Here is a 25956-nt window from a genome sequence, read left to right as displayed (position 1 = left end):
TTTTTCCTTCCCCTCCTTTTTCCTCTCAGCTCTGAGGCGGCGGGGGTCCCTGAGGGGATGAGGGCGGGAAACTGAGGGGAGGGGGGAGGCGGCCTCTGCGCATGCGCCTACCACCGGGCGGCGCCTTCCCGCCATCCCACGCGCCTAACGGCCGCTGCGGCCGCGGGACGCCGCCATGGCGGAGCGACCGGCGGAGGGCTGCGGGCCGGCTCCCGCTGTACCGCGGCCGTCTGGCGGGACGGAGGAAGAGGAGGTGAGCGGTGTGTGTGTGTGGGGGGTCCTGTCTGGCTGAGGGGGGCCGCGGGGAAGCCTCGCTACCAACCTCGTAACCGTTTTTCCCCCTCAGCGTTCCCCCGGCGGAGCCCGCCCGGCGGCTGAAGCTGTAGTGTCAGGTAAGGGGGGCGGCGGGCCCGGGAGCGGGGAGGGATGGGTGGTGCTGAGCATCGTTCCCCGCCCAGTGGGGGCCCTCCCGGGGCTCGGGAGAAGGATCTTGGTGCTGGAAAGGAGAACCCGAGGCACCGGCGGTTTTGGGAGGCTGTGAAGTGGGGATCCAGCCGTCGTACCTCAGCGCTGCTGCTGCACCGAGCTGGATAACAAAGCGTAAAGAACAGGTTCAGCGCTTTCGAATCCTTGGGAATAGACCCTTTCCTCTCTTTCTACCCTGCTGATGCGTTGATTATGTCCGTTTTTCTCAGATGCTGACCCTGGAGAGAAGAAAGCGAATCCTGAACAATTCCTAAATCTACCTGATGTAGCTGCTGTTAACGAGAAGAACGTTAGTCCCAGTGAGACAGTGGGATCGAGGAAAGGACCCCAAGGAGGTCCCAGTCTCAGGAAACACCCCCTTGGACCTAGTCCCAAAAGACTGTCTCCCTGGAGAAGCAGTGCTAGGAAAGACCATACATCACGTTCTTTTAACTTGTCCCCGAGACTGCTCATCACCTCTCCTCAAGCCAAGCATCGCTCTTGGTGTCGTTCAAGCCTGAAGGGGACAAAACGCCGAAAATCTCTGCCTCCTGTTCACCAAGATGTCACTGGTCCGTGCTCCCCTTCCTCCCTTTATCAAGCGCTCTCAAGAAACTTGTAGGGCAGCCCGCAGCGACTTGAGATTTAATTTCATGGCATGACCTTTACGGTGATTACAGCATAACTGTGTTATTCCAAACTAGTAGCCACTGACATCTGTGATGGCAGTGGTCTCGGAAGTCCAAGTACTTGAGGTTAAAAGGAGGTGTTGCGTTAGCAGCTTCTGTAGACCAGTGGTTTGTTGTCTCTGCCTTTTTATTTCCACGGTTGAGCCTTACGTGTGACTTTTCCTTGCTAGGAACTCTGTTTCTCTCTCTTTTCCCTGCTCCTTCCATATCCTGCAAACCACACTCCTGTACAACTACAGCTTTTAGTGTCTTTCAGGAACATTTCAGCTGTTTGTAGCTTGGTGTGAATGTAATTGTTCTTAAATAATTTTGTTCTGGTTTTTTTCAGAATTAAGCAAATCAATTAGCCTGGAGCTGCCAGAGGTAGACCGGCTTTCTATGCTGTTGTTGTCCAGTTTCCAGGTAAGATCCTCTCTTTTAAAAGTGAATAATTTTTCTCTTGCCTGCCTTCTGCCACTAAACGTATGTTCTGATTTGTATAACTGAGTTGTGAAATACGGGCTGGGGAAGGAGGGACTCCTTTCTCCTTCAGTAACAAATCCTCCCGCAAGCTCTGCCATATATATAGAGCTCAGGAATTGGGTGCTAAGACCTTCTTTTCCATCTTCTCTTAGTTTTCTGCACAGAAGCTCAAACGTGCCTTGAAGCAGACTGACAGCTTTAGCCCTGAGGCTTTCAAAGCTAACGGTAAGGTGCGATATATGTATCAGCAAGGGTAATCCTGAACTTAAAAATACTGGCTCTTCCCTAGCATCCTCTCAAAACGCAACCAGCTGTCTCCTAGAAGGGGTGGGTGCAGCCAAAAATATGGGAACAATGTTTTTAAGATGCTGTTCGTGACCACAGTTTCTGGGAGGGAAGACAAATGGACACACGAATGTAAACTGTGGCCGCAGAGATGAGTTATTCCTTTAGAAACAGCATAACTAGAATGCCTTCTGATAAGGAGTCAGAGCAGTGTCTGCGGGTTAGGAAACAGCTTCGTTTCTCAGTATTACTAGTTTTCTAGGCAGTGGGTACGAGTGTTGTTTTATCCTGTTTTATTTTGCCTTCATCTCCAGTGCACTCGGTTTCCGAAGACCTGAAGCGATACATACAGAAGTTGAAACAAGACGGAACACTGAAGAGCTGCGTAGAAGACCCTAAAGGGTAAGGACTTGCCAAATTCATCCCCTGTGGAGTGTAAGTAAGTAGTGAGTCGTACCACTTTGGGGGGCGAAGTGGAGGGAGAAGGGGGTAGCCTGAACACAAAACGCATCTGTTGCTGCATACAAGGACCTCGCCCTGCCAGCACAAAGCAGTTGTCAAAATGCTTTGGGTTCATTGTAACACTTTAATTAGCTGGCTTCCCTCATCCAGGCAACTATAACAGAACCAGCGGGGAAAGGCTAACGTGCCAGCAGATTTTAGGGGTGTGTGTGAAACTTTTTAATGGGAAAGAAACCACTGTGTTTTCCCTTTGTAGGCGTGCAGGGTCTGGGGAGGGGAGTGGTTCAGAAGTCAGAGACAGACTAAATAAGATTTTGCCTCTTAAATGAATAAATATGTATAAAAATTACAGGTATATGTGCATGAATAATAAGGATCACATATTTGGGGGGGGTCATACGTAGCTAGGGTTGTTCAGCCTGGAGAAGAGAAGGCTCCGGGGAGACTTTAGAGTGGCCTTCCAGTACTTTGGGGGCGGCCAACAGGAAAGCCGGGGAGGGACTCCTTGTCAGGGAGTGTAATGACAGGATGAGGGGTAACAGGTTTAAACTGAAAGTGGGTAGGTTTAGATCAGAAGTTCTTTACGGTGAGGGTGGTGAGGCACTGGAAGAGGTTGTCCAGAGAGGTAGTAGAAGTGTTCAAGGCTGGGTTGGACGGGGCTTTGAGTGACCTGGTCCGGTGGAAGGTGTCCCTGCCTGTGGCAGGGGGGTTGGAACGAGATGATTTTTAAGGTCCCTGCCAACCTAAACCGTTCTGTGATTCTGTTTTTCTGGTTTTGGCCTGCCCAACCGTCTAAATTTGCAAAGAGTAACCCCGCTGATGGTGGCTAAGTTTTTTTGGGGGGCTGGTATCCCTGGATAAACCAGTACAGTGACTATTCCGAGGGGCGTTATCTTTTTTGGGATCAAGACTTTTCTCTTTTGTATTCTGCAATTCTAAGCATTTAGCGCCCAAACAGTCACCAGAGCCCTCTGTGGAACATATACATCTTGCTATACATATACATCTTGATGTACGGTGCTGATGATCTGTCTGTGCTTTAGGATTTTACTGGATCCGGCTTTGGATGAGTCGGTGGCCCAAGTTAAGGAGTACATCGCCAGGTAAGATCGACCATCTGCACGGTCCGAGTCTCTCAACACCAGTATGGGTTTGGCCACCACTTCCTCAAGGGTATTTTGGGCATATTTAATCCTTCAAATGGTTCTTTTTTTTTCGTATGAGCCAGTGCTGCGGTTTGGTTTTCCAGCTGCGGGGTACAGACCTGTCCTCTCCTCTTGCTCTGCAGGTTCGCTGCCGAATGTCAGTCCTGGGATGAGCTCTTACTGCGTCACCAGGAAAGTGCTGAAGAAATATCCAGGTGTGATTGTTACCCTCCATCTTAGAGATGTTCCGTGTCGGAAAAGAAAACGAAACGCCGCCTGAGGGGTAAATGACTTTTGCTGTGCAGGCAGCTGGAGGAATGTAAGAGGAGCCGAGGGCAGGCCGAGCCTTGCAGTTACCTCCAGACATCTCAGGCCCAAGTCCTCGCCACCAAACCCAACTACCAGAAGATCCTGGATGAGCAGGGGGAGGTCTTGAGCTGCATGGAGCTTGTGGTGAGTTGGGGGGGGAATATTCTCATTAATTTTTTTTTTTGCCTGTTAACACTTTGGTTTTGCAGTTTGACGATCTACAGCAAGCGGTGAAGCTGCTGCAGGCCTTCACCGAAGACAGCCAGCAATACCTCCGGCACCTCTCGGAGCAGCTCGGTAAGCTGTAATCCCTCGGTGGCGGGGTGTGGAAGCCTCGGTGGGGCTCGTTAACGGGGGTTAACGAGCGTGTCCCCCCCCCCCCCCCCCCCCCCCCCCGTTTCAGCCACGAGGACCTTCCAGCAGCTGGTGAACTCCCCTGTGCGCAAGCTGATTGCCGTCCCGCCGCTGAGGAAGATGATGCCGCCGCCGCCGGAGGGCTGAGCCGGGGGTTGGCGGGGGGGCTACGGGCCGCGCTGTCGGTGCTGCTGTCAATAAAGGCGGGGGGAGCCCGGTTCCTGCCCGGTTCCTTGCCGGTTCGCCCGCGCTTCCGCCTTCGAAGGCACCCCGAGAGGTCGGTCGTCGCTTAGTGGTTAACTCATTCGTCGCTCAGATGGCGTCAGCCAATCGCCGTAGCCGTAACCATGCACCGTCCAATGGTTGTTGAGGAGCTGGGGGGGGCGGTGCTCCGCCACTCCCGGAGAGGAAGCGGCGGTTATGATGGCGGCGGCGGAGACCCCGCTCACCGGCGTGGCCTGGGCTGCTGCCCCCGAGGCGGCCCCCGCCGGCTGGACCGCGGTAGGGGCGGGCGGAGCCGGGGGACGATGACAAGGCCGCCGCCCGGTTCCACCGTGGCCTGACGGTCCCTGTACCCGCAGATCACCGTTACCGTGGAGGGCGCGGCGGCCAACCTGGGCAAGGGATTCGGGCACAAGGGCGGCGGGTACCTCTGCGTCTGCACCGGCGGAGCCCAGGTGCGGGGTGGGGGGGGAGAGACCGGGACCGGGGCGGGGGGTGGCGGAGGCCAGAACTGGGGCCGGTACCGAGGTCCCATCCTGTCCAGGCGGCTCCTTGGCCCGTAGTGACCGATCTGCAGGTACTGAGTGACCGGAGCCCTCAGCCCCCCGGCTACACCCGGATCCCCGAGTTCCCGGAGCCCCGTAAGTATCCCCTACTCCCCTGGCGGGGGGGGGGGGAGGTCTGGGACAGCAGGGCCCAGTCCCTGGTTCCCACCTTCCCGGTCCTGTCGCCTGCTTTCCTCCCCCTTTTCCACAGGGACGGGCATCTCCCGCAAAAAGCGGGTCTACATGAAGCTGCTGCCACTGGACACCGCTGAAACGGCCGTTTTTGACCTCAAGCTAAGCTCCAAGAGCAAAGCCCTCCCGCACTACATGAAAATAGGGTAGGGGGGCCCTGCCCACCCTGCCACTGCTCACAGCAAAGGGCCCGGTGGTTATTTATTTCATTATTATTTTTTTTCCCCTTAGGGAAATAAGTAATTTTGCCATCTGGTGTAAAAAAGGGCCGGTTTTGAAATCCAAGGCGCAGCCCATCAGCGAAGGTCTGAAGCAGCTCTCGCTCCAACCCCCCGACTCGGACCACAAGTGCGTATGCACTCATTTATTCCCCCCCCGCCACCCCAAGTCTTACCTGAACCAGTTCAGGACTGGGAATAAATCCTGCAACTGCTGGTGTCACCTCACCGTTTCTATTCCCCTGGTCTGGGGCTCGTTACCTGCTGCGCGCTGCTAATGCTCCAACCGTTAATTATTCCAATCTGCTACAGGTCACCCGCAGCTCGATGCAGCATCAAACGCACTTCTCAGCACGAATCTCTGTACGACACCTCCAACATCTACGGCCTCTCAGGTAAAGTGGTTCTTCATCTGGAATCAAATGAGGAAGCTGCATAAAGCAAGCATATCCCTGTCTAAAGAGTACTTTAAAATGAAAATATAGGCCGATAGTTGGTTTGCACACAGTTGTTCCCTTTAAAGACTGCAATTGAGCTCAGTTCTTAGAAGAAGGTTTTCTTAAAGACTTTTCCCTTCCTGAAAGTTAGTCCTGGCTTGAATTAAAAGATGTCACCAACATCTTGCTCAGACTCTTCTCTGGGTGCTAAGGTGTCCCCTTCCACTCATCGGCTTTATGTGGCAATTAAGTAATTGTGTATTTTCAGAGCAGCTCCTGGGATGTTCCTAAAGCATCTCTCACTTCTCTTCCCAGCTATGGACGGAGTGCCTTTCACACTACACCCCAAATTTGAAAGCAAGCTGAGTTCTGGCAGTAACGTGAGTCTTCATTTAAGCTGCTGTTCTTAGTCCTACCTCATAACTAGTCTTAATTAGAAATATTTTATGTCGTCTTTTTTTTTTCGGCTATCCTTGCAGAAATTAGAAATATTTTATGTCTTTCTTTTAGGCTATCCTTGCAGACCTGAATGTTAAGTCACTTGCCGATATTGAGAAAGAGGTAAGCAGGCTGCTTTGGTCATGCACCTCTTTTGAGGTGGACAGCAGTCATATTTGGAATTTCTCAAATACCAGTATTGTGTCCTGACCGCTTGTTGTTTTGTTTTCAGTACAATTACGCTTTTGTAGTTGAAAGGACGGCTGCTGCTAGGCTCCCACCCAGCGTCTGTTAGCAACGGAGTCTACCTCAAGGATGTAAACTGCAGCCAAACATCCCGCTGAGCTCTTCCCTCTCTCAGATTAAATTTCAAGATAGCTGAAGAAATGCAATCAATATCTGATTACAGGAATTGCTTAGGGAGAAAAATAAAACATGTTTCTCTTCTCACCTGCCAAAATATTTTTGTAATGGTTTTGAAATACAGGGCTTCAGGGTTGGCATGTACAGCAGCATAATGTATAGAAGTTCTTGGCAGTGTTTGTTCTCCTACGCTTTGTCAATGCTACAACTCTTTATTCTGAACATTACCTCTTGCAAGGGTGGTTGTAGTGTTTGTTGTGTAAGAACTCCTCCCCCTCAGCCTCACCTCTAGTTTGTTGCTGTTCTTATTCCTGCACTTGATCTCACCATCTATTAAAAACACCACAAAGCTTTCAGCCCCACAAAGGAAGTTCCAAACATGTTTCAAAATACATCGATTCTGATTTTAGTTACCAAATTCTGTAAACGTTTCCTTAAACATTAGGGCAGTACAAAACTCCCGACAGTTGGTAGTACGTCCTGCAAACATTAAAAAGTCAGGTCTTGTTTCACAGAGGTGGCGTCCGTGTGATTTGGAAGAAAGCTTCCCCACGCCTGTTTCTGAACAGGATCAGAGTTATTGTCAAAAGAATTAAGGATGATTCTCGTGATGGCGAAACGCGGCCCTGGGTGCTGTCCTTCGTATAGCGCTGCTGGGGGCGAGGGACCTCGGAATCCGTTTCAGGAAGGCACTTTAAGTTTTGCGCTCCCCAGCAGAAACTGCAGAATTCGGTCCACTAGCAAGGCGAGGAAGAAATCAGCCAGCAACACTTCCGTGATCACAATCTTGAACTAGGAAAAAAACCACAACCCATTAGCCCCCCTTCAGCTGCTCCGTCCCCACAGCCCAGAGCCTCTGCAGCAACTGCTGAACTAGAGCCTGAACTTCTGGCTTTCACAGCGTGCTGTAAAAGTCACTAAATTGTAAAAAAGTGACAGCATGCTGGAAAAAATCCCCACTCCTTCAGCAGGATTGCTACCACATCCTCTCACTTAGAACTATGGGGGTAGTTAGTGCTCCTGTGAGCTATTATCTGCTAAAAACCTTAAGATTCCTCCAGAGTTCCTGAAGACAGGCTCAGACCTCTTCTCCCTCTGGAAACCGTGCCTAAAATTCAGTAGGCACAGAGAAACGCTGCCTGCTCACCTCAGTAGGGATTTCTACCAAGCCAAACTGTTCATTGAATTCTGGCGAAGAGCCTGTGAGAAGGCCCACAATGGCAAGCCCTGAAAGGACGATGCTCCACAGTAAAGGCTTGTTCTCCTGTAGACTCTCCATAAAAGGATGGCCCTGAAACACAGCAGGGAGAAATGGTGAGCAGAGGTAAGGCTGTACTCATGCACACTAGGGGATGCGGAGCAATTCGTGACACAGTTTGGGACAGTTGGCTCATTCCAACTTGGTGCAAAAAGAGGGAGTTTTTCCCCCGCAGAGCACTGACAAAATGAGAAGAACGTTGTTTTGTATTATTGCACCTGAATTACAAAATCATTTCTCTGGTGCTGCTGGAGATGTAACTTAAACATGGCTTGCCTTGTAGTTGATAGCAAACGTGGCCATCTGCATTGCCATCGACATGATGTAGACAGTGCTGTTCACAAGGCTGGGCTCAAACTCCTTGTACAGATCCACAAACTCCTCCTGTCTAAAAGGGAACAAAGCTGGAGATCAGTGGACCAGACTCAGAATCACCAGTTTATTTAAACTATGGTTTATTTAAACTACATGCAAGTTTTGTTGGGCAACAACAGTTTGTTCGCAAACTTTGGTGGCTCCCATTAGCAGCAGTCCTACCTCCGACACAAGCATGCTTGCATGGGTAAGAGCAGAGCTGTGCAAGCACAGGTAATCATTGGGTTCTCTTCCACAAAATAAAAATGAAGTGGAAAAATATTTAGGGTGTGTGTGTGTTTTCCTTCCTAAGCATTCCAGTAATCCACTCACTGGTGTTATTTCTATTTCCCTTTCCCCGTCCATGTGGGAACAGTAGACATGGGAACTGCAATGTATCACAGACCATATTCCCACCGGTTCCATCGCATCCATGCCACACTGAGCTGCCTGCTGACGCACAACTCAGAAATGCTTTTTCTGGATGCGTCTAACACATGAAACTCCTAACGCTTGGCATGCTTGATAAAGCAGTCGCATAAAGAGCACTGTGATGGGGGAGGCCTCTCTCCACCCTCTTGCTTAACAGCAACTGGAGAAAAAATTCCAGCGTCAGAGGAAGAGACACTTACTTGGAATTGCTGCGTGCCTGAGCACCGCGGTACAGGTAAACAAGGCTGAGGAAATGCACAAGGAACTGCAGCAGCACTGTTAGGACCGTGTAAAGGTTAAAGATGTTTGGCAGCGGGCGCTCCTTGGAAAGTGTCTTCAAAGGCTGCAAAAGAAAAGCAAGCAGGGTTGACTGGAACGGTTTTGACCATCTCTAGGCAGTTTTCCAGCAGAATCCAACTAACAACTGTGTTTCTTGGGAAATGCCTGCGAGAATTTCACTTCACATGTACACGAGACCCACAGCTTAGTCAGTGCAAGTAACAGCCTCAACTGAACCATTTATCTGCATTACCCTTCCCACCTCTTCCACCAACCTGAACAAAGCTGCCTGCCTGCAATCACAAGATGCTCCCTTAAGCAAGTGCTGGCCTCAGGAGCCTCCCAAACCCAGGGGAGCAAAAAAACCTCATGCCCTCCAGCATTGTGGACTGTTAACTTATTAAAATAAATGGCTTTTTTTGGAGAGAGGCACTCCTTCAGTAATCCTGATATAACTGACATCAGCCAGCCACTGTTCCAACACACTTTCCTCCCCTTACCTTTGACCTGGAGATGAAAAGGAAGCAGCCAGCCAACAGCAGACCCTGCAGAGTTGCCTGAAAATCACTGAACTTCACCCCTTCCAAGTAGAGGACACTCTGGCTGTAAGCAAGGATCAGGGCGTTCAGGGCAAGGATCTTGAACATTTGGAGTGTTGTCACTAGCGTGCAACGACCTTGCTTGATCACGTGGCAGACTAAGGAGCAAGAGGAAGCAGCATTTGGAAACAAATCAAAACAGGTTCTGGGGCTTTGTCCCTCAGTCCTCTCCTTTTCTGAAGCGGTACAGAGGGAAGCTAAGCCCTCACTGCTCCCGTCCCCATCCAAGAAACCGCCACAGGGTTGCTCCACACAAAAAGGCGGCAAAGCCGTGGGTTTGGGGGCATTTCTCACCACCCCACGCCCTCTGTCTTGGCTTCTTTCAAATCTAGATTTACTCCCCTTGGGGAAATGGGACACATGGAGATGGCCACCAACCGTTCAGCTCCCACTACGCACTTACTGCACTGAATGGAAGAGAGCTTGGAGGTAAAGGGGGCTGCAATGCTGGCATCACCCAACTTCACGACTGGTACACGCTCCTCTTCCAAATCCTTCAGAACCTGACTGATCCGCTCCTGCAGACGAATAGGAGAAAGACACAAAGGCAAACCTCATTATCACAACCCGGATCAAAGATGATCTCGTACTATCCTCTCCCACACCCCTATTCCAAGGGGAGGAGGCTGAGAAGCCTTCATGCTTGCAGCTTTAGCTTGATGGCTGGCTGGAAAAGCAGCACCTTCTCTGTTCAAATCCATTTTACTATTGCAGGATAAGAAGCAAAAAAGCTGGTCTTTTCCCAATATGTCCTGCCATTTCCAGTTCTCATGAATTAGCAGTAAACCAGAGGAGGAACAAAGAACAAGGATAAGTTAACGGGGCTTTTAAACGTCTTGTTACCAACCCTCTGAATTGCCAGCTGTTCCTCTCTTTGGGACATGACTCTGTGCTTGGCACCACGGGAGGTGGGCTTCACAGTCCCACTCCCCATCGACGGCAGGGCAGGCCTCCCATCACTGGGTCCATCTCGGGTTCTCTTCTTCCGTTCGGGCAGTCTCTCAGGAGCATTTGCCAGCAGTGCCACTCCTGTAGGAGTGTAAAAACATCAGCTGCAGGGAAAAAGGCCTGTAATCCCCTTCCTGGCAGAGCATTTTCAACAAGTAGGGATCCCAACTGCAATCTACACCTGGAGTCAGGGGGGCAGGCTAGTTACACAGGGACTTCAGACATGTTACACTTGCTGAAGTAAAGCTTAGTGGGAAAAAAAAACCCAAACACATTAGGAATAATCTTTCTTCCAGGAAAACATGTTGGCAGCTAATTCATGCTGCCTGCTGGCGCACACACAGTAAGTATTCCACCAGCGCAGAGATCCTTCTTCTTTATGTTAGTTTATGCCACCAAATGATGTTGGTCAGATCGATCCCAGCCCTCAAAACACCAGAGAAACACTGGTTCTGTGTTTAGGAACACTAGCCAAACTCAGACAGGGGCACACATGAGAGTCCTGCATGTGGACTCACCCACATCTGCATGTTTCAGAGCTCCGACATCATTGGTCCCATCCCCACACATCAGTGTGACATAGCCCAGGCTCTTCAGAGTAGTGATTACAAACTCCTGCAAAAAGAAAGGCGTAGTGAGAATGGGCAGCCTGTGTGTTCTGATACGCTGCTGTCTGTACTGGGTTATGCATCTTGGTCAAGTGCTTCTGTTCTGCAGGAACTCACTGGCCTCACAGCCAGACTCCAAAAGCTTCACCTTCAGGATCTCTTTTAGGAATGCAGAGCTAGAATGGGCTAACAGGCTCAGGACTCTTCAGGATAACAATGTGGCACACCCTGAGCTCTGGTCCTTGCTGCCTGCTGGCTTAGGTATCAGGAGAGGTTACGCTCATTTGCTGTAAGCAGCTTTAGCATTAATCATGTGCTAGTATCTACGTGGCTCCCAGGCACCACATGAGCCCTGCTGGGAACCCTGCTAAAACTGGGTTTTACCAGCAGCTGAAATCTCTCACCTTCTGCTTTGGCACCACTCTGGCAAACACCTGGATGTGTGGTATGAGTTTCAGCAGCTGCTGTCTGTTCACAGACTGTAGGTGAGAGAGACCTTCCCCAGTTATGCACAGGTCATACCGCTGTGTCAGCTCTCGCAAGGAGTTTGGCAAGATTGGGAGCACGACAGCACCGTCGATGGACTGCCACTGCCAGCTGGAGCCTGGAAAGAGAAGCACGAGCTTGACATGAACATGCCTGAGGTGCCTGGCTGTGAGAAATGCTCCCAGCCACTCTACAGATGCTGACCCTCGCGTTATGGACACAAGGACCTCCACTTCTTAGGACAGTGACATGCCCACCTCGCACCTAGCTATGGCCTTTATGTGGACTCCCCTTCCCTGCAGTGACATGGCTCTCAGCTTCCCTGGATGGTCTCTGAACCTACACAGCAAGGAGGCCTTCAAGCTGCCGTTATTTTGGTGCTCAGATGGCTTAGTTTTGGAGCTGGCAGAGGAAGGTATGTAGTTTGCATAGTACTCTAAGCCAGAAAAGAGAGGGGTAAAGGACAGAGGGTTATCTAGGCTTCTGGAAAGTGAGTCATTTCCATTATCAGCATCAAGCAGCAGTGCTAACAGCACGTGGCTAACTTTGATACAGTGCCCCAGCAGGGCTTTGGCTGCTGTCCTCCAAAACACAGAACAGTTTCCTGCAAGGGATCGGTTGGTTACCTTTGCTCACAGGAGGCTGCAGAATGAGGGTGTGCTCCCTCTGGAGGAAGTGTAGCTCCCGGGCCACATGGCAGGCAGTGAGAGGATTGTCTCCTGTTATCATCACTACCTGAGGGGAAAGCGAGAGAGGTCAAAAATCAGTTCTGGGTAGGCAAGCAGCACTTCACAGGAAGTCTCCTTTACACTTAAGGGTTCTGCCTAGCTTGGACCCTTGTGACATTCCCTATGAGGTGTTGCTCTCTGCAGCACCCCACAGAAATGCTTTCTCTCTGGGCCAGGGCAAATCCCACTGCAAAAGTAACATCATATCCACAAGGTCTCCCTGCCTTCGCCATGGAAAAGCCTTTGCCCTCGTTCCACAAAGGCTTCTGGTACTGAAATTCCACATCCCAAACACCATGGCTACCGGTAAGGCTAGGATGCTGCTGACGCTTACGTGGTGTGATGCGTTCTGGATCTCCCTGATGACGGATTTGGAGTCCGCTTTGAGAGGACAGGAAACCACAATGAATCCAACAAACCTAAGATCGCACTCCAAAGCTTCACGTTTCATCTCTCGCACCTGCCAAAGCAAATCAGCAAGCTGAGTGTTACCTGCTGCTTTGTAGCAGGAATCTTGTTTTCCAATGGGTGCTTCCTTGCAATCAGAGCATCACTAGAAACACAACGGGTGCTCTGAGATGCACAGAGCAACCCTGGACCGTCCCCAGCTGCTCTAGAAGAAAGGCCTCTTTGGCACAAAGCTCCACAGAGACAGCCCTGAAAACAGTTACATGTGCCCATCCCCACATAAAACCAGGTTCACAGCTAAGAAGTTCAGTGCTAAGCCTCCTCAGTTGTTACAAGGAAAGAATTGACCCTGCTTTACGAACAGGGAAACAGAAGTATTGATCAATAATGCACAGGAATTCAAAGCTGGGAGCACAACGCAGAGGCTGCGATCTTCCCAGAAGATCCAGATTGTAAAAGCAACACGGTTACAGCAGCTCTGGGCAACCACATCCCAAAAGGGACACCCTCTTCCCCAGCCCTGCTCACACCATCTCTGTTTCCTTTGACAGGAGCTCAATTTCAAGGCTTAAACAGACAGATATACCTGCTGGTGAGTGAGGTGCCCCAGTTCTTTGTAGCCAAGGGCCAGCACTCTTGCCCCCTCATGTGAAATTTCCGTGTGGACAGCATGGTAGTTGCTTGGGCACTGAGACAACTAGAGAAGGCATGGGGAAAAGCACCATATGAACACAGTTCCAAACACAATTCTGTGGAACATTCCAGCACTTCACATTAAATATTCAGACAGTGGAAAAGAGGCACCTTTGGCAGGGTCCCTCACCATCAAGGGCAAAAGAGTAGATCCCTCAGATTTAGCTCTCTGCTGTCAGCAAAAGCAACAGGGCCAGGAACACATATGGCAAGATACTCAGATCTCACTGGGATTAGACTGAAACTCCCCAGCGGAGTTTATTTTCAGGCACTGGCTCGCTGTGCTCTTTTGCAGGATGAAATCCCTATGTCATTCAGGTTCCAGACTGGGCAAGGACAAGCAGAGATGTACAGGGACAAGCACAGGTGCTAGAGAAGGCCCTTCCTCTCCTAGAGAGATGCGCTCACCATTTTGTGTAGCGTCTCTGGGGCCCCTTTCACAGCTGCAATGTAACAGAGATCAGTCGAGCCGATCTTCTCGTACGACGCCAAGACAGACATTCTTTTCAGGGCACTGGCAAAATGAAAGCGCTGGTGAATTTTCAGTCCCTGAGTTTTAATACTTCTGGGGAAAACTTTCTCATCTGGAAACAAACAGATCAGGAAATCCTGAAAGGTTTCTCGGTATCAAAAGCAACATCCCTCCCTTTGGGTCCCAAAGGAACCCATAGGTCACCGAGATAATATGAATTTCCTCTCTTTAGATGCAAGCATACAGAGCTGGAAATTCTCATGCCAACAATTAAGGGATATAACTGATCAGAACACCTGTGCGCATTAGTACGAACAGCTACACAGCAGGTTGAACGTAACTTGTAGCAGGTAAAAAAACAGAAGCAAAAAAACCACAACAGCATGGGTTTCAGTGGAATGGGTATACGGTATTTCTGGAAGATTTCTACTTTAGTTACCTGTTTGTGAAAGACAGGAAAGCAGAGTAGAAAGCCTCCAAAGAGACTACCAGCAGACCATGCTAAAACCCACACTGTCATGTTTTCACTACTGCTATCTGCGCTAGTCATACCCTGATTTTAGTGAGTCTACACAATCAGAACCAAAAGACACCAACCTGAGCATGCCAGTTGCAGAATGCAGTATCTGCAGTCCTGAGAACGGACTCCTACTATTTGTTGTCCCTCAGACATACAGTGCAAGGATTTCCACTGCCCCAAACCAGTTCCTGGGATCATACCAGATGGAATTCACTCCGTGCAGAAAGCTGGCATGAGGCATAGGAAATCTCTACAGACTAGATAATGTCAAGCTCAGAACTGACAAAGTGTTATCATCATCACCTCCTCCAAAAAATCCTACCCCACAACCCACACCATATATAAACACGGCTCAGGTATCAATCAGGGAGGAGCTGGAATCAGGTTTTACCTTTGGTCAGGGTCCAGTCCACAGCCATCAACATTGCCTTCTCTAACGGATCTCCCACCAGCGTCCCATCATCCAACTGTACAAGTGAGTGGCAAGTAGCAATCGCTCGGTGGGTTTCTACAGGAATGTCAGATACTGGTGTCACTTCCTTCCCATCCCTGCAGCATAAAAAAGACTGCCCATGTTAACAGACCCATTCACATTATCTCAGACAAATTCTGGAATTTTTCCCAGCCAAAAATTCCTACTCTAATACAGTAAACAGTGGAGCTTCTCGTGGCAAGATCAAAGCCATAGAAAATTTGGCGCTGTCTCAACAGCAAACAGTGCCAAAGCCCATAATTTTTGCCAGTCCTCCAAAGCAAACTTGATTCAAGGAGAACACTCAAAGTAGAGGCCTGAACTAACACATTTAAATAACTGCAGAATCAAAGGGCCGAGACATCTCTCTGCTGTGGCATCTAGCCTTCAAGCACAGTTCATTACGGCAGTGACACAAGAAGGCAGGATGCTACTGCACAGAGAAGCAGCAAAGATCTCAGTTACATAAAAACCCCGTGCAAGAAGTCCCCCAAGACGATTAAATTCACAAGTCCTGAGCCCATAAGTGTTGTTGCCAGAGACCAACAACCCTCTCTCCTTCCAGTTCAATCCACTTCTTTCACTCTCTGAATCCCTATTCTATCTTCTCTTCCTTACTGGAATGGGATCACACAGTGCCCAAAGCCCAGACCACAGCAAATCATATAATGAAAATCACCCAGGACCCACCTGAGCCCAGCTACTCCTCTCACTACGAGGTGATCACTGGTTAATGTGCCGGTTTTGTCAAAACAGCAAACTTGAACTTTGCCTGCAAAGGGGATGCGGAAGGGCTCTGTACAGTACACATCTAGAAGAGAGGAGAGGAAATTCTGTGAGAGATCAGCTACAACAAAGCCAGGACAGGACACTCAGTGGCTTTAATCACAAGACAGGAGCTATCAACACGGTGCTGATAGAGTTAATGAACCCAAAACTCCCCATTCTGAATTTCTGTGGCATTTGAAACCAGAAGAGACCCCAAGTTGTAGCAATGACGTAGTCCAACACAGAAGTCATTGGCCTCCCTATTCCATATATAGGAGCCTGTTCAGTGCAGAACTGCAGGACTGTTGAGCAAGCAGTTCCCTCCTACACTCGATTTAGGACCCACTTCAAAGCACACAACTCCTAAGTTCTTTGAGGTTTAATCCCCCTCATATACACCAGCTCCAAACCCATACTGTCACTAGGTAGAAACTGAGGACACTACAGTCATTTCACACTCATTTCCTCACCAACATCCCCACAGTTCCAGACATAAGAAAGCAGTCCTATTTTTGTTTCTGTGTTTAGGCTTGGTACTTACAGAGCTTGGCCAAGGCAATGAGGGAGGTGTTGACAGCCAGAGAGAGCTCAATGGGAAGTTCAGGTGGAACGACCGAAGTCAGTATTAAAGTACACTCCAGGAAGAGCTTGTAACGGTTCCTGCTAGGATCCTTGGTGCCTACGGAATGAGAAACAAGACCTGTATACCTCCTCATCCTCAGGCTGTGTGCCCCACAGAACTAAGATGAGTACCACAAAGAAGCTCACCTACCTAGGAAGGGCTGTGGGAGGGCAAGAAAAGCATCCAGAATGCAGTGTGGGCCCCTACACTGAAACACTGGCGCAGCCCAACCCAGCTATTGTAACTCTCAGAAATTACGTCAACTGTCCTTCCCACAAGCTTTGGTACAAGTCCTGTGTAGAGACCTGGAAAGAGGCAAGAAGAAATCTCACCTTCAATCCAGACGTATGCTGCAGCAGCAATGGCAAAGACCAGCAGGAACAGGATGAAAATGAAGGTCTCTAAGTTATTGGCTGTCACTCTCTTCACCCCAAAGAGGATTGTACGTAGCAATTTCCCCTGAGAAGAACAGCCTTCAGTGCAAGAAGCTATCTCTGCAGCATGCAGTAGTTTGTTAAAAATATGTATGACACCCAATTTTAAAATTACACTCTGGTGTTTTGGTGCCAGAGCCTGAAACTTATTCCCATTCCTGTAATTAATCTGTTAAAAACCCTAAACCTGTTCCTAAGTCACTTAAGTTGATGATTTCTTTGAAGCAGTCTTCAATTTTCAATTGAAAAAGCTCACGTTCACACCTCCAGTCTCTACAAACACACTCAAATGCCCTTTCCTAACAATTATCATTACAGAAACAGGGATAACCAGGAGCTGTAGTATACACATAGTGTGGCCAGTCACAACAGGAACCCTGAATCCTGACTCCCAGGCTTCTGCACCAAACATCAGACTACTTATTTGACACAGAGAAGAGACCAACCTTATTTATTCCTCTTCCAAACAAAAAAGTAATTTTAATACCCTGATTTATATTTCCCCACTGTGGTACTTCATAAGGATTTCCTGACAGCGAAGCACTGAACGACACAACCAACGTCATCAACAACACAGAGGTGAGAAGGCATGTTCACATCTTACCTGAGATGTGTTGAAGCCGGTCCTCAGAACATATGCCACACACCCATTATCGACAGCTGGAACAGGAGCAGGAATGAAAACAGTAAGCTTACGGAAATCCTTTATAGGCTTATCACAGACACAATACACTCGAAGCTACCCCCTCCTCTCACTTACGAGGGGACATAGTCAACTTCAACAGAATATCACAGCGGTCCAATAATCACAGTAAACTGTTAGTGACAGAGCCAAGGAGAATGACTCAATGCCATCCTCCAAAAGTTGCATCAAGCCTTTTAAAATAAATCTGTGAGCGCGTGATGTGCCCTCTCCAAGGGAATTTGTGCAGGTACATACGTTTCAGTCCTGTGCTGGCTTTCTGGGGCGGGATGTGCTGCACCACTTTTGTTCCGCCAAATATGATGTGTAACCGGGAATCCGTCTGCATGTCCAAGACGTGCTCTGGACTGAGATCCTCCACAGGCTCCTGCAGAACAACATTCACGTCTCAGATTCACAGCTATCAACAAGTAAACTTCAAGTGTTCCTTTCTGTTCTTATCCCAAAAGATGTTCTTAGCTTCACGTCAGCTGAAGGTGGCCTGAACTGAATCTAGACCTTTACACACCACTCAACTCCTGATCAGTCTGTGTTTAGAGCCTGGCACCTGTGGAAATTCTGGTTTCAGGGGACTAGTTCACCCTTGGCACGCTGAATTCAGCAAGGGAGGCTCTGCAAGCATTACTTTAGCATTTTTAAGTCACCCACTGGCACAAAAAGAAGGAAGATTCAGGGTTTTGAAGTGCTTTACACTTGTTCCTCCTCCCACCTCTACCCAGCCAAAGGAATCCAGACTGGGGAATGTGTAGGAGGGTGATGCCATGCCCACACGACGGAGTTCAGACCCAAAGGCTGGAGACACTGCCAGACAAAACAGACATTTCTGTTTCTCATTTACCAGAGACCATCAATCACTGACAGGGAGCTGACAACAAACAGACCAGGTTGCCTGGGCCAGCATTTGGACAAAGAGATTAATTTGCACTCGCAAATGCTGCAGTGGCTTGAGTATTTTTGCTCTTCCAGGTTGCAACAAAGGGACAGCAGAGGGGACACTTCACACAGACCTTCATCTGTGGCACAGACTCCCCCGTCAGCATAGCTTCATCTACAATACACCTTCCACGTAACAGCAGCACATCACACGGCACTAGATTTTCATGAGGAGATCGGCCTGCAATTAATACGTTAAAACTGAGAAGAAGCTCAAAGGCAGAAGTGACTATTGTTTGACTATTTGTCTGGCAGGGCACAGCTCTCCTTCAGTTTAGCTGAGATACAGGAGATTCCTAAAGCTTCAAACCTCTCATGGGCTGCCAAGTCTAGCACAGCACGGACCCACTCAGCACTGCTGAGAACCGAAAGGGTTTGAAAGTTATTAAGTCTCTATTGAGACCAGAAAAGTTTAAAATCAAGTCACTTGGTTCTCAGTGCCATTCAGGCTTCAAAGACTGGCACCACATCCTGGGCTAATACAACCTTAAAAAGGAGAGCAGGGTTAAGAGAGAGATCTGCCCTTCCCCTTTCTATTCTAGGAAGATATTGTCAGGAGGAAGGGAACTCTTCATCTTCACAATCCTAAGCTGAAAAATCTGAGGACAATTTATCTAGGTATTTACCTTTCTTCAAGACAGCTAGCAGGTCCAAGAGATCCAGCCCAAGGATTAATCTCTTGGACCCTTGAATTGTGACACCTATGAATCAAAGTCCTCAAAAGCACCCAACCAAGACTGTTAAGATTTTTATGCCTAATTCAATTCACTGCACAATTTAACAGACCAGAAAAAATCAAAAGCTTATTTAAAATCAGATTACAACCATCATGCAAGTCATTACCAATGGAAACAATGTCCCCTGGAATAATCTCATCACTGGAAATGGGGCGCCACTTGCGGTTTCTGTAAACCTGTAGAAAAAAACAAACCACTTTGAGAAGCCCTGCATGCGTCAGAAGAGGTTCAGAGGAAAAGGATGGGAAAAAGGAACAGCAAGTCAGCTATAAGACAGCTACATCACAAATTTAATGCATAATCCTCTCTGGTTCCAATTACCTGGATCATGTACGGCTTGTTGCCCATTTTTCGAATCTCCGACATGTTCCTCATTTGCTGCTGGACCAGAGAAGCTTCAAATGCAACCAACATGGAGAGGGTGAAAACACTGTAATACCAGTATTCATCCAGGCACCACAAACCCACACAGAACACCTGTGGGGAGGACATGGAAGTTATTCTAATCTCACTCAGAAAACAAAAGCCTTCAAGTTCTAGGAATTTATGTTTTTTTAAGTTAACTTGGTATACACTTAATAGGAGCAAGCCAGAAAACCAGAAAGTCACAGTAAGACATTAGGGAGAAACAGGGTCACTCCCAGCAGTAAAACCAGTATTACAGTGCAAGAACAGCATCTAGTCCTGGTTTTAGAAAGCTGCCAGCTGGTTTATGGCTCTCAAGCCAGGATTGTAAGGAATCCTCTCATTTTTTAGCAGGGAGAAGTACTTACAGCTCTTTTTGCTTGTTCATTTTACCTGAAAGACGAAGAATGGAGCTGTAGCTCTTTCTTTAAAGAGTTCCAAGAACTCCGGCACCACCATCTCAGCCCTGGGAAAGAATTGAATCCTTATTAACCTAAACATTCAAGACTCTCAGCAAAAGCCCAACCCAAAAGCCATCTGCAGCCTCTGGCGTCAGAGCAGGTTCTACTCCAGAATGTCCACAATCTCCCTGTTTCAATGACTTTGATTCAGTTAATTTGTTATATGCAATTAATCTGCACCCATAGACCACGCTGGAGAAAACCCCTCGGTCCAATACTGTTCTCTATCCTTAAAGGAATTTAACGCAAGTGCCAGGAATAATTGAAATGTAAAAAACAGGACCAGAACCGTGGTTCAAAAACACTGTTCCTGACACACTGGGATACTTTGGCAAAGTGAGGTCTGTGCCTGGAAAACTTACTTGTTTGTACCGTATTTCTTCTCAGCTGCTCGAATATCTTTGTCCTCCTGATAGCCTCGGGCATTCTGGTAGTAACAAAGGGGATGTTCCACAGGGAAAGCTACAGGAAGAAACTGTTTCTTGCCGTCTATCTCATATGAGTATTTGATTTTCTGAAATTCAAAGGAAAGAGCTTCCTGCCCATCCTCACCCTGCAGAAAGGGGGGAAAAAAACAACCAGTTGAAGACACGCCAAAGGCTTCACTCCCCACATAATCTGGCCTGAAGAAGGAAAGAAACCCCAGTCCCTTACATCTCCAGTTATTGTACGACTCTGCTTGTGGTACACACACCAGGAAACACCGTGCAATCTTTAACATCCCCACTTGTGACCGACCACAGCTGATTTTTCCTTAATTACTTAAGTTAAAAGCTAACAAACTGCAGGCTGAAGTAGCACGATGCAGCAGCTCCCTGGCACGTGACAGATGTCAGTTCTGCTCCCGACAGCCGGATCCTTACCTGGTCTCGGTGGAGTGGCACTAGTTCTACTGATCCGTTATTTGGGGTTGGCACAACTTTAGCCAATGTGGCTTTCTTAGGACAAGGTTCCTGAAACGCAAACAAGACACGCTTTGTAAAGCGGGTCACAGACCCTGAGTTTCAACGAGTCGGGAGGAATCCTTGCCAGACTGCATTAAGACATGCGGACAAAAGAGCTCTTTGCAGCCGGGTGCTTTTGCAGAGCCGTTGCGAGAATCAAAGACGTTCCCATTAACACAATCCATTCCCCAAATCATACCTTACCACTGAAGGAAGGATATTCAGTACCTCACTTGCAATTAAGACATATACAGCTGCCAGTATGATGCGGTTACTACAGCAACTGCAAAAATGGGAACCAGCGAGTCCACCGTCCAAAGACGGAACAATCGACACTAGCAAAGGCAGTCTGCTCCTGCCCTGAACACTCAACTCTCCCCAGGCTGCCTGCGTGCACACACATTGCTGGACTCCCCGACACTGCGCCGGGGCCTGCCAAAGGCACGCATCTCTCCTTCCCCCCTGCCAGCACGCAGCCACCCTGCCCAAGCCCAGCTCAAGGGAGATGCACTTCTGTGCAAAGCGTCTCTTCAAGCCCCTCACCCTCTTTCTCACCGCGCCTGCAAAGCTTCCTTTCTCTGCCACATCACAAGAAACATATTCTGCACCCCCCTAAGAAACTGAACGCCTCCGCGCTCTCAGCCGCCCCCGCACGACAGGAGAGCCCGCGGGGAAGGGCACGAGCCTCCCCGCGCTGCTCGGGAGCAGCCCCGGCGGGTTCTCCAGCACTGGCAGCCCCGGGACTCACCCTGACGCAGGTAAGGGCGCAGTGAGCGTGCACCGACCACAGCCCCGAGAGAGCCGTCAGCAGATGGACGACACCGATAGCGGCGAGCGCCAGCAATGCGGCTTCGGGGGGCGCGGGGCCCGGTCCCGGTTTCGGGCCCTCCTCCTCCACCGTCGCCGCGGCCGTCGCCTCCCCCCACGCCGCCCATACGCGCGGTCCCCACAGCCACAACCAGGCCGGGTAGAGCCCCGCCACGAAGGGCAACACGGTGCCGTGAAGAAGCCTCGGTCGCCGGCGGTAAAGCGTCACCGACGAGACCAGCTCGTCCACGGGACCGGGAGCCGGACCGGCCGCCGCCATCTTCCGAGAAACCGCAAACGACATACTTCCGCTTCCGGCGGGGGGAGCGCACGCGGCATCTGGCGCCTGCGCAGTGGTCAGTTTGAGCTCCGCACCGCCCCCCCGCCGCCGCAGCTGCGCATGCGCAGCCGCCGGCCGCGCCTCCCGGCTCGACGCATGCGCAGCGGCGGTAGAGCGGTGGCCGCGCATGCGCACAGCGGTAGGAGTGCCCGGTGCTCGGCGGCATGTGAGTAGCGGGCGGCGGCGGGGACCGGGCCGGTCTAGGCCGCGTTGCCTCCACCGTATTAATTTTACCGTTTCCCCGCAGGCAGGCGGCTTTGGAGATTACGGCACGTTACTGCCGTAACGAGATGGAGCAGTACGGGCGGTGCGTGGCCGCCAGCCCGGCCTCTTGGCAACGCGACTGTCACCGTCTCCGCCTCAGTATGTCCCGCTGCGCCGCCGCTCAGTGAGTGCGGGAGGGGTGGGATGGGGTCAGGGATGGGGCTGAGACCGGGTTAGGCCTCTCGGGTTGGATCTCAGAGCGGGAGCTGAGGGTCCGGTGTTGTTTTTGCAGCCCCATCGTGCAGCAGATTCGCCAGGACTGCGCGGAGCCGTTCGCCGCCTTCGAGCAGTGCCTGAAGGAAAACCAAGCCTCCGTTATGAACTGCAGCGACCACGTCAATGCCTTCCTGCTCTGCGCTGAGCAGGTGAAGCCCTCCACATGAGGTAAGCGTCAGGCTGTGGAGCAGGGTTGCTTTCTCTCTAGACCTGCGGTCCAGAGCCCTCCTGCTGACAGCTACTCACCACATCTGCTTGGGAGCTGCTCATTTAAGCAGCTGGAGCAGAATAGTACAGCCCCGCGTAGACATAGACCCGCTTTTTTCTCTCACCCACCTTCCCTTCCTGTCTCAGAAAAATATAGAGCACAGCCAGGAAGTTTACTTAGGCTAGAAGTGTGGTACTTCATTGGTGTGGATTGCCAGGGGCTGTAAGTGATGTGTGTGTGGCCATTATGGGTGTGAATGCAACAGTGTTTTTCTCCAAATGGCTTGGTCATGCTCAGTGTCGGACTAAGCCGATACCCTGTGGGAGAAAAGCAGTCTTGCTGAGGTGAAGTCATGATTTTCGTCCACATCTGGTCATCGGTTTTGTACAGTAATACATACAGAATGGTGGTGTTGGGGTAGGTCAGCTTGCAGTGCTCTGCAAAAGATCTTGTAAATGTCTATGGAGCAACGTTAAAGTAAATAAGATGTTGTTAAGCATGTAGAAATCACCTGAATGTGACATACTCCCATGACCTGACATGGTAACCTACTGTACCTCATAACTAGGGTGCTGCGTACGCACAGAGCCTACCTGATGCTTTTATTTGTGCTGTTTTTTCATAGGGGAGCCTTGGAATTACAATTCCTCTTCAGGAGCGAATGACAAGTCTTCCTGTACGCTGGAGTATTGTTCCAATGCTTCATTGGGTTGGTTTTTCCCCTCTGAAAAACGAAGCGCGGCCCTGCGATGTGGTTTTCTTGGTTCTGGTCATGCTACGCTTGTCTCCAGCAGAGCGCTGGACTCTGACTGGGATGTCAGAGCGTTCGTGATCCATCGGCACTCGTGTGCTGGTAACGCTGGGTTTTGTATGCCAAGTTGCCTCTAAAAACTTTATAAGTAAATTACAGAACTGTGTTGAAGCGACACCAAAGGATCAGCAGCAGCCTGCAGATGTGCTTGAACAGGAACCGAAAACTAAAATCAGCCCTTACCTCTTTTTCTGCAGTCTGTATTCTTCAACAGTTCCTTTGATAATTAAGCATAATATTTTCCTTCGTCCCAGTAAAAAACCCCACTTTTCAAGATCCAAAGCCAGTTCTGGCTTTTCCCACTGATGATGGAAGCTGCTCTCTGAGCTGGACTGACTACAGGAACATTTCTCTGACCATAAATTTTCCAGCGTGACCCACTTGAAAACATCCTATGTGGCTCCCAGTTTTGGGGGTGGTATGAGGGGTTGTAACCCCAGGCCTTCTGCTGGTTTAGAACAGCAGAGGGAGTCTTCCCGCCGGCAGAGACGGCAGAAAAACTGCAGATTTCAGGGCACTGACTGCTCTATCGACAGCGCAGCAGAGATCTTCCAATGCAGGGTGGTAGGGGGGCTCCTCCATTGTTCTTACACAGGGGAACAAAGAGCCCAGCTCTAAGGAGAGGTGGTTTCTGGGCTGTCACTAGTGGAAAAAAAAATTAAACAATAAAAGAAACAGTAGATGGTCTAACGAGGAGTGGATTAAGACCCTGGGCTTAAGACCTGCGATCGCATCTGCAGAGGGAGAGTTTGGGGGTGCTACGACCTTGGGCCGTTGGGTCTACTCCAGTGTGCATTGCCTGAGTCTGTTTAATGTGCTGCCTGTTAAGTGGGACTGAGAATCTCTCCCAGCAAAAGTTTAAACCTTGGAAAGTCCTTTGGGGTACTTGAGACCAGGTTCAAGGAAGGAGAAATCAGCTTCTATGACCTAGTTATACAAATGCAGCCTCGGAGGAACAGCTTTGCAGCTGTCTGTAGTAGGAACTTGGTCTTCCGGAAGAGTTACCGGGAACCATAAACCAAAATTTTCCAGAAGTGTGCAGGGAGCAGATGACACACAGAAACTGTTGTGTACAGCACCAGCAGAGTCTGTCTTTGAAAGCACAGCACAGCTTTGCTGTGTTTGTGTGAGTTTTTTTTGTACCTCTAAGAGAGGGTGAGGCATGGACCGGGAAACTTGGCTTTGACCTGGTTCCCAGGGGTTCATACCCCCTTCCTGGGACACATAAATCCTTAGTGTTTCAGCCAGGCGTAAGTCCAAGCGTTTGCCTTTGAGCCTGTGGTGGTTGGCAAACATCGCTTGGCATTTTCCAGTTGGGCGGAATTTAACTCCTTTGGTGAGAGGGACGGCAGATTTAAGTTGATCTGTTCCAGCCTTTAGCAGAGACGAATCACAAAGCTGGCTGTTGGCATTGCTGTTGTCTGTCTTGTAGAGGTGGCTGCATTTCAGCAGTGATGGGAACTTATGAAGATGCTGGGGTCATGTCTAAAAACATATGTGCACACTTGCAGAAAACTTTTTGTTTCCCTTTATCAAATGCCATGCATTTGAAACATAAAGAGCCGTTTTGTCTTCTGGGAGAAAAGTTGGGAGAAAAAGGTGACGGTAGCTTTGCTTCAAGATGAATTTAGAGAGGGGGCAAGTGCTACCAGAAAAGTATTTTTAGTGAGTCTTTTGAGTTTTATTTATACCAGGCAGCACCCCATTAGTCATAAATGTCTGTGGTGTGAATAACTTTATTAAGGATGCCGTTATACAGGAGCAAAGGTGCTTTACATGTTGTTGACATTGTATTGAAATGTCAGCCTGTCAGCAGAAAAGCCATTTTTCATTATGTTTAAGGTGCACGGGGCCCCCTCTTAAGCCCAGTTATGCCTCCTCCTTCTCAGGAGCCTGAGCCACTCTATTATTACTTGATCTAACACATTAACCACTGAGCTGCCAGGCACTTGCTGTTGTCATCGGTGAGCCAAACACTCACAGGGTTCAGTTCACTTGTTACTACGGAGAGGGGGAAGAGGAAGATGCTGCTCCATCCTGTTTCTGCGTACAGTTGAGGAGATAAATGCTTTCTGAGAAAATATTAGTGAAGGAAAACTGCAAGTTTTATTCTGAATAAAGAATGCACATCTTGCACTACACATGTAATGTAAATGTAAAATAACTTCATGTAGCAGAGAATCACAGAACCTTCCCGTGGAGGGAAGTATTATGGTGATGGTTGCTACCTGCAGTTGTTGCCTTCCTCAGTTTACCAGCTCCCTTGGAAAAGTTTCTAGGTTAAATCAACTTGTAGCCCTGGCAAATTTGGCAAATTCCTTTGTGAAAAGTGAAAGGAATACCAATGATTTTCTTTCCTTCAACTGGATGTGCTAGAAGAAACCAGGGAGTATTCTCTTGCTTTCCTCTTAGCCTTGAAGGAATCTAGCTATATGTGCAGTACTGCATGATTAATCAGTT

The 25956-nt window shown here is 49.4% G+C and overlaps 3 protein-coding genes across 7 annotated transcripts; 2 read left to right on the top strand and 1 right to left on the bottom strand.

Moving 5' to 3' along the window:
* The first annotated feature begins 105 nt into the window (after nt 1-105).
* MVB12A (multivesicular body subunit 12A) lies at nt 106-6683 on the top strand. 2 transcript variants are annotated; one of them, XM_075025195.1, is made up of 12 exons: nt 106-253; nt 347-392; nt 696-1037; nt 1483-1556; nt 1769-1841; nt 2216-2303; nt 3407-3466; nt 3652-3723; nt 3814-3961; nt 4027-4114; nt 4221-4848; nt 4938-5174. In XM_075025195.1, exons 1-11 carry the CDS (start codon nt 176-178, stop codon nt 4316-4318), a joined length of 1167 nt encoding a protein of 388 aa, XP_074881296.1. In that variant the 5' UTR covers nt 106-175; the 3' UTR covers nt 4319-4848; nt 4938-5174. The 2 variants fall into 2 exon arrangements, with proteins under 2 accessions (XP_074881296.1, XP_074881297.1); XM_075025196.1 differs by lacking the exons at nt 106-253; nt 347-392; nt 696-1037; ... (5 more) ...; nt 3814-3961; nt 4027-4114 and adding exons at nt 5362-5478; nt 5661-5743; nt 6101-6165; nt 6296-6346; nt 6456-6683 and having other exon boundaries at nt 4326-4672; nt 4753-4848; nt 4938-5034; nt 5150-5276.
* ATP13A1 (ATPase 13A1) lies at nt 5348-21948 on the bottom strand. 4 transcript variants are annotated; one of them, XR_012650056.1, is made up of 27 exons: nt 21599-21948; nt 20770-20859; nt 20269-20459; nt 19839-19911; nt 19362-19517; nt 19147-19216; nt 18378-18484; nt 17608-17737; nt 17272-17327; nt 16566-16692; nt 16153-16290; nt 15534-15654; nt 14763-14920; nt 13788-13963; nt 13273-13383; nt 12613-12738; nt 12177-12285; nt 11469-11668; nt 10975-11071; nt 10356-10537; nt 9912-10026; nt 9410-9606; nt 8831-8973; nt 8121-8232; nt 7734-7877; nt 7001-7378; nt 5348-5760 (listed from the first exon to the last, which is right to left on the bottom strand). XR_012650056.1 is itself a non-coding variant. In XM_075025191.1 (26 exons), exons 1-26 carry the CDS (start codon nt 21935-21937, stop codon nt 7268-7270), a joined length of 3579 nt encoding a protein of 1192 aa, XP_074881292.1. In that variant the 5' UTR covers nt 21938-21948; the 3' UTR covers nt 6773-7267. The 4 variants fall into 4 exon arrangements, 2 of the variants coding, with proteins under 2 accessions (XP_074881292.1, XP_074881293.1); XM_075025191.1 differs by lacking the exon at nt 5348-5760 and having other exon boundaries at nt 6773-7378; XM_075025192.1 differs by lacking the exons at nt 5348-5760; nt 13273-13383 and having other exon boundaries at nt 6773-7378.
* Nucleotides 21949-22060: 112 nt separating this feature from the next.
* On the top strand, nt 22061-24186 carry CHCHD5 (coiled-coil-helix-coiled-coil-helix domain containing 5). Its single transcript, XM_075026831.1, has 4 exons — nt 22061-22163; nt 22245-22385; nt 22494-22645; nt 23311-24186. Coding segments are annotated over exons 1-3 (294 nt in total). The 5' UTR covers nt 22061-22161; the 3' UTR covers nt 22645; nt 23311-24186.
* The last annotated feature ends 1770 nt before the right edge of the window (nt 24187-25956 follow it).

Source organism: Buteo buteo, chromosome 4 (assembly GCF_964188355.1).
Source record: "Buteo buteo chromosome 4, bButBut1.hap1.1, whole genome shotgun sequence".
NCBI classification, from domain to species: Eukaryota; Metazoa; Chordata; class Aves; order Accipitriformes; family Accipitridae; genus Buteo; species Buteo buteo.
The sequence above is the reverse complement of the archived record's forward strand: the minus strand, read 5'-3'. Positions and strand labels throughout refer to the sequence as shown.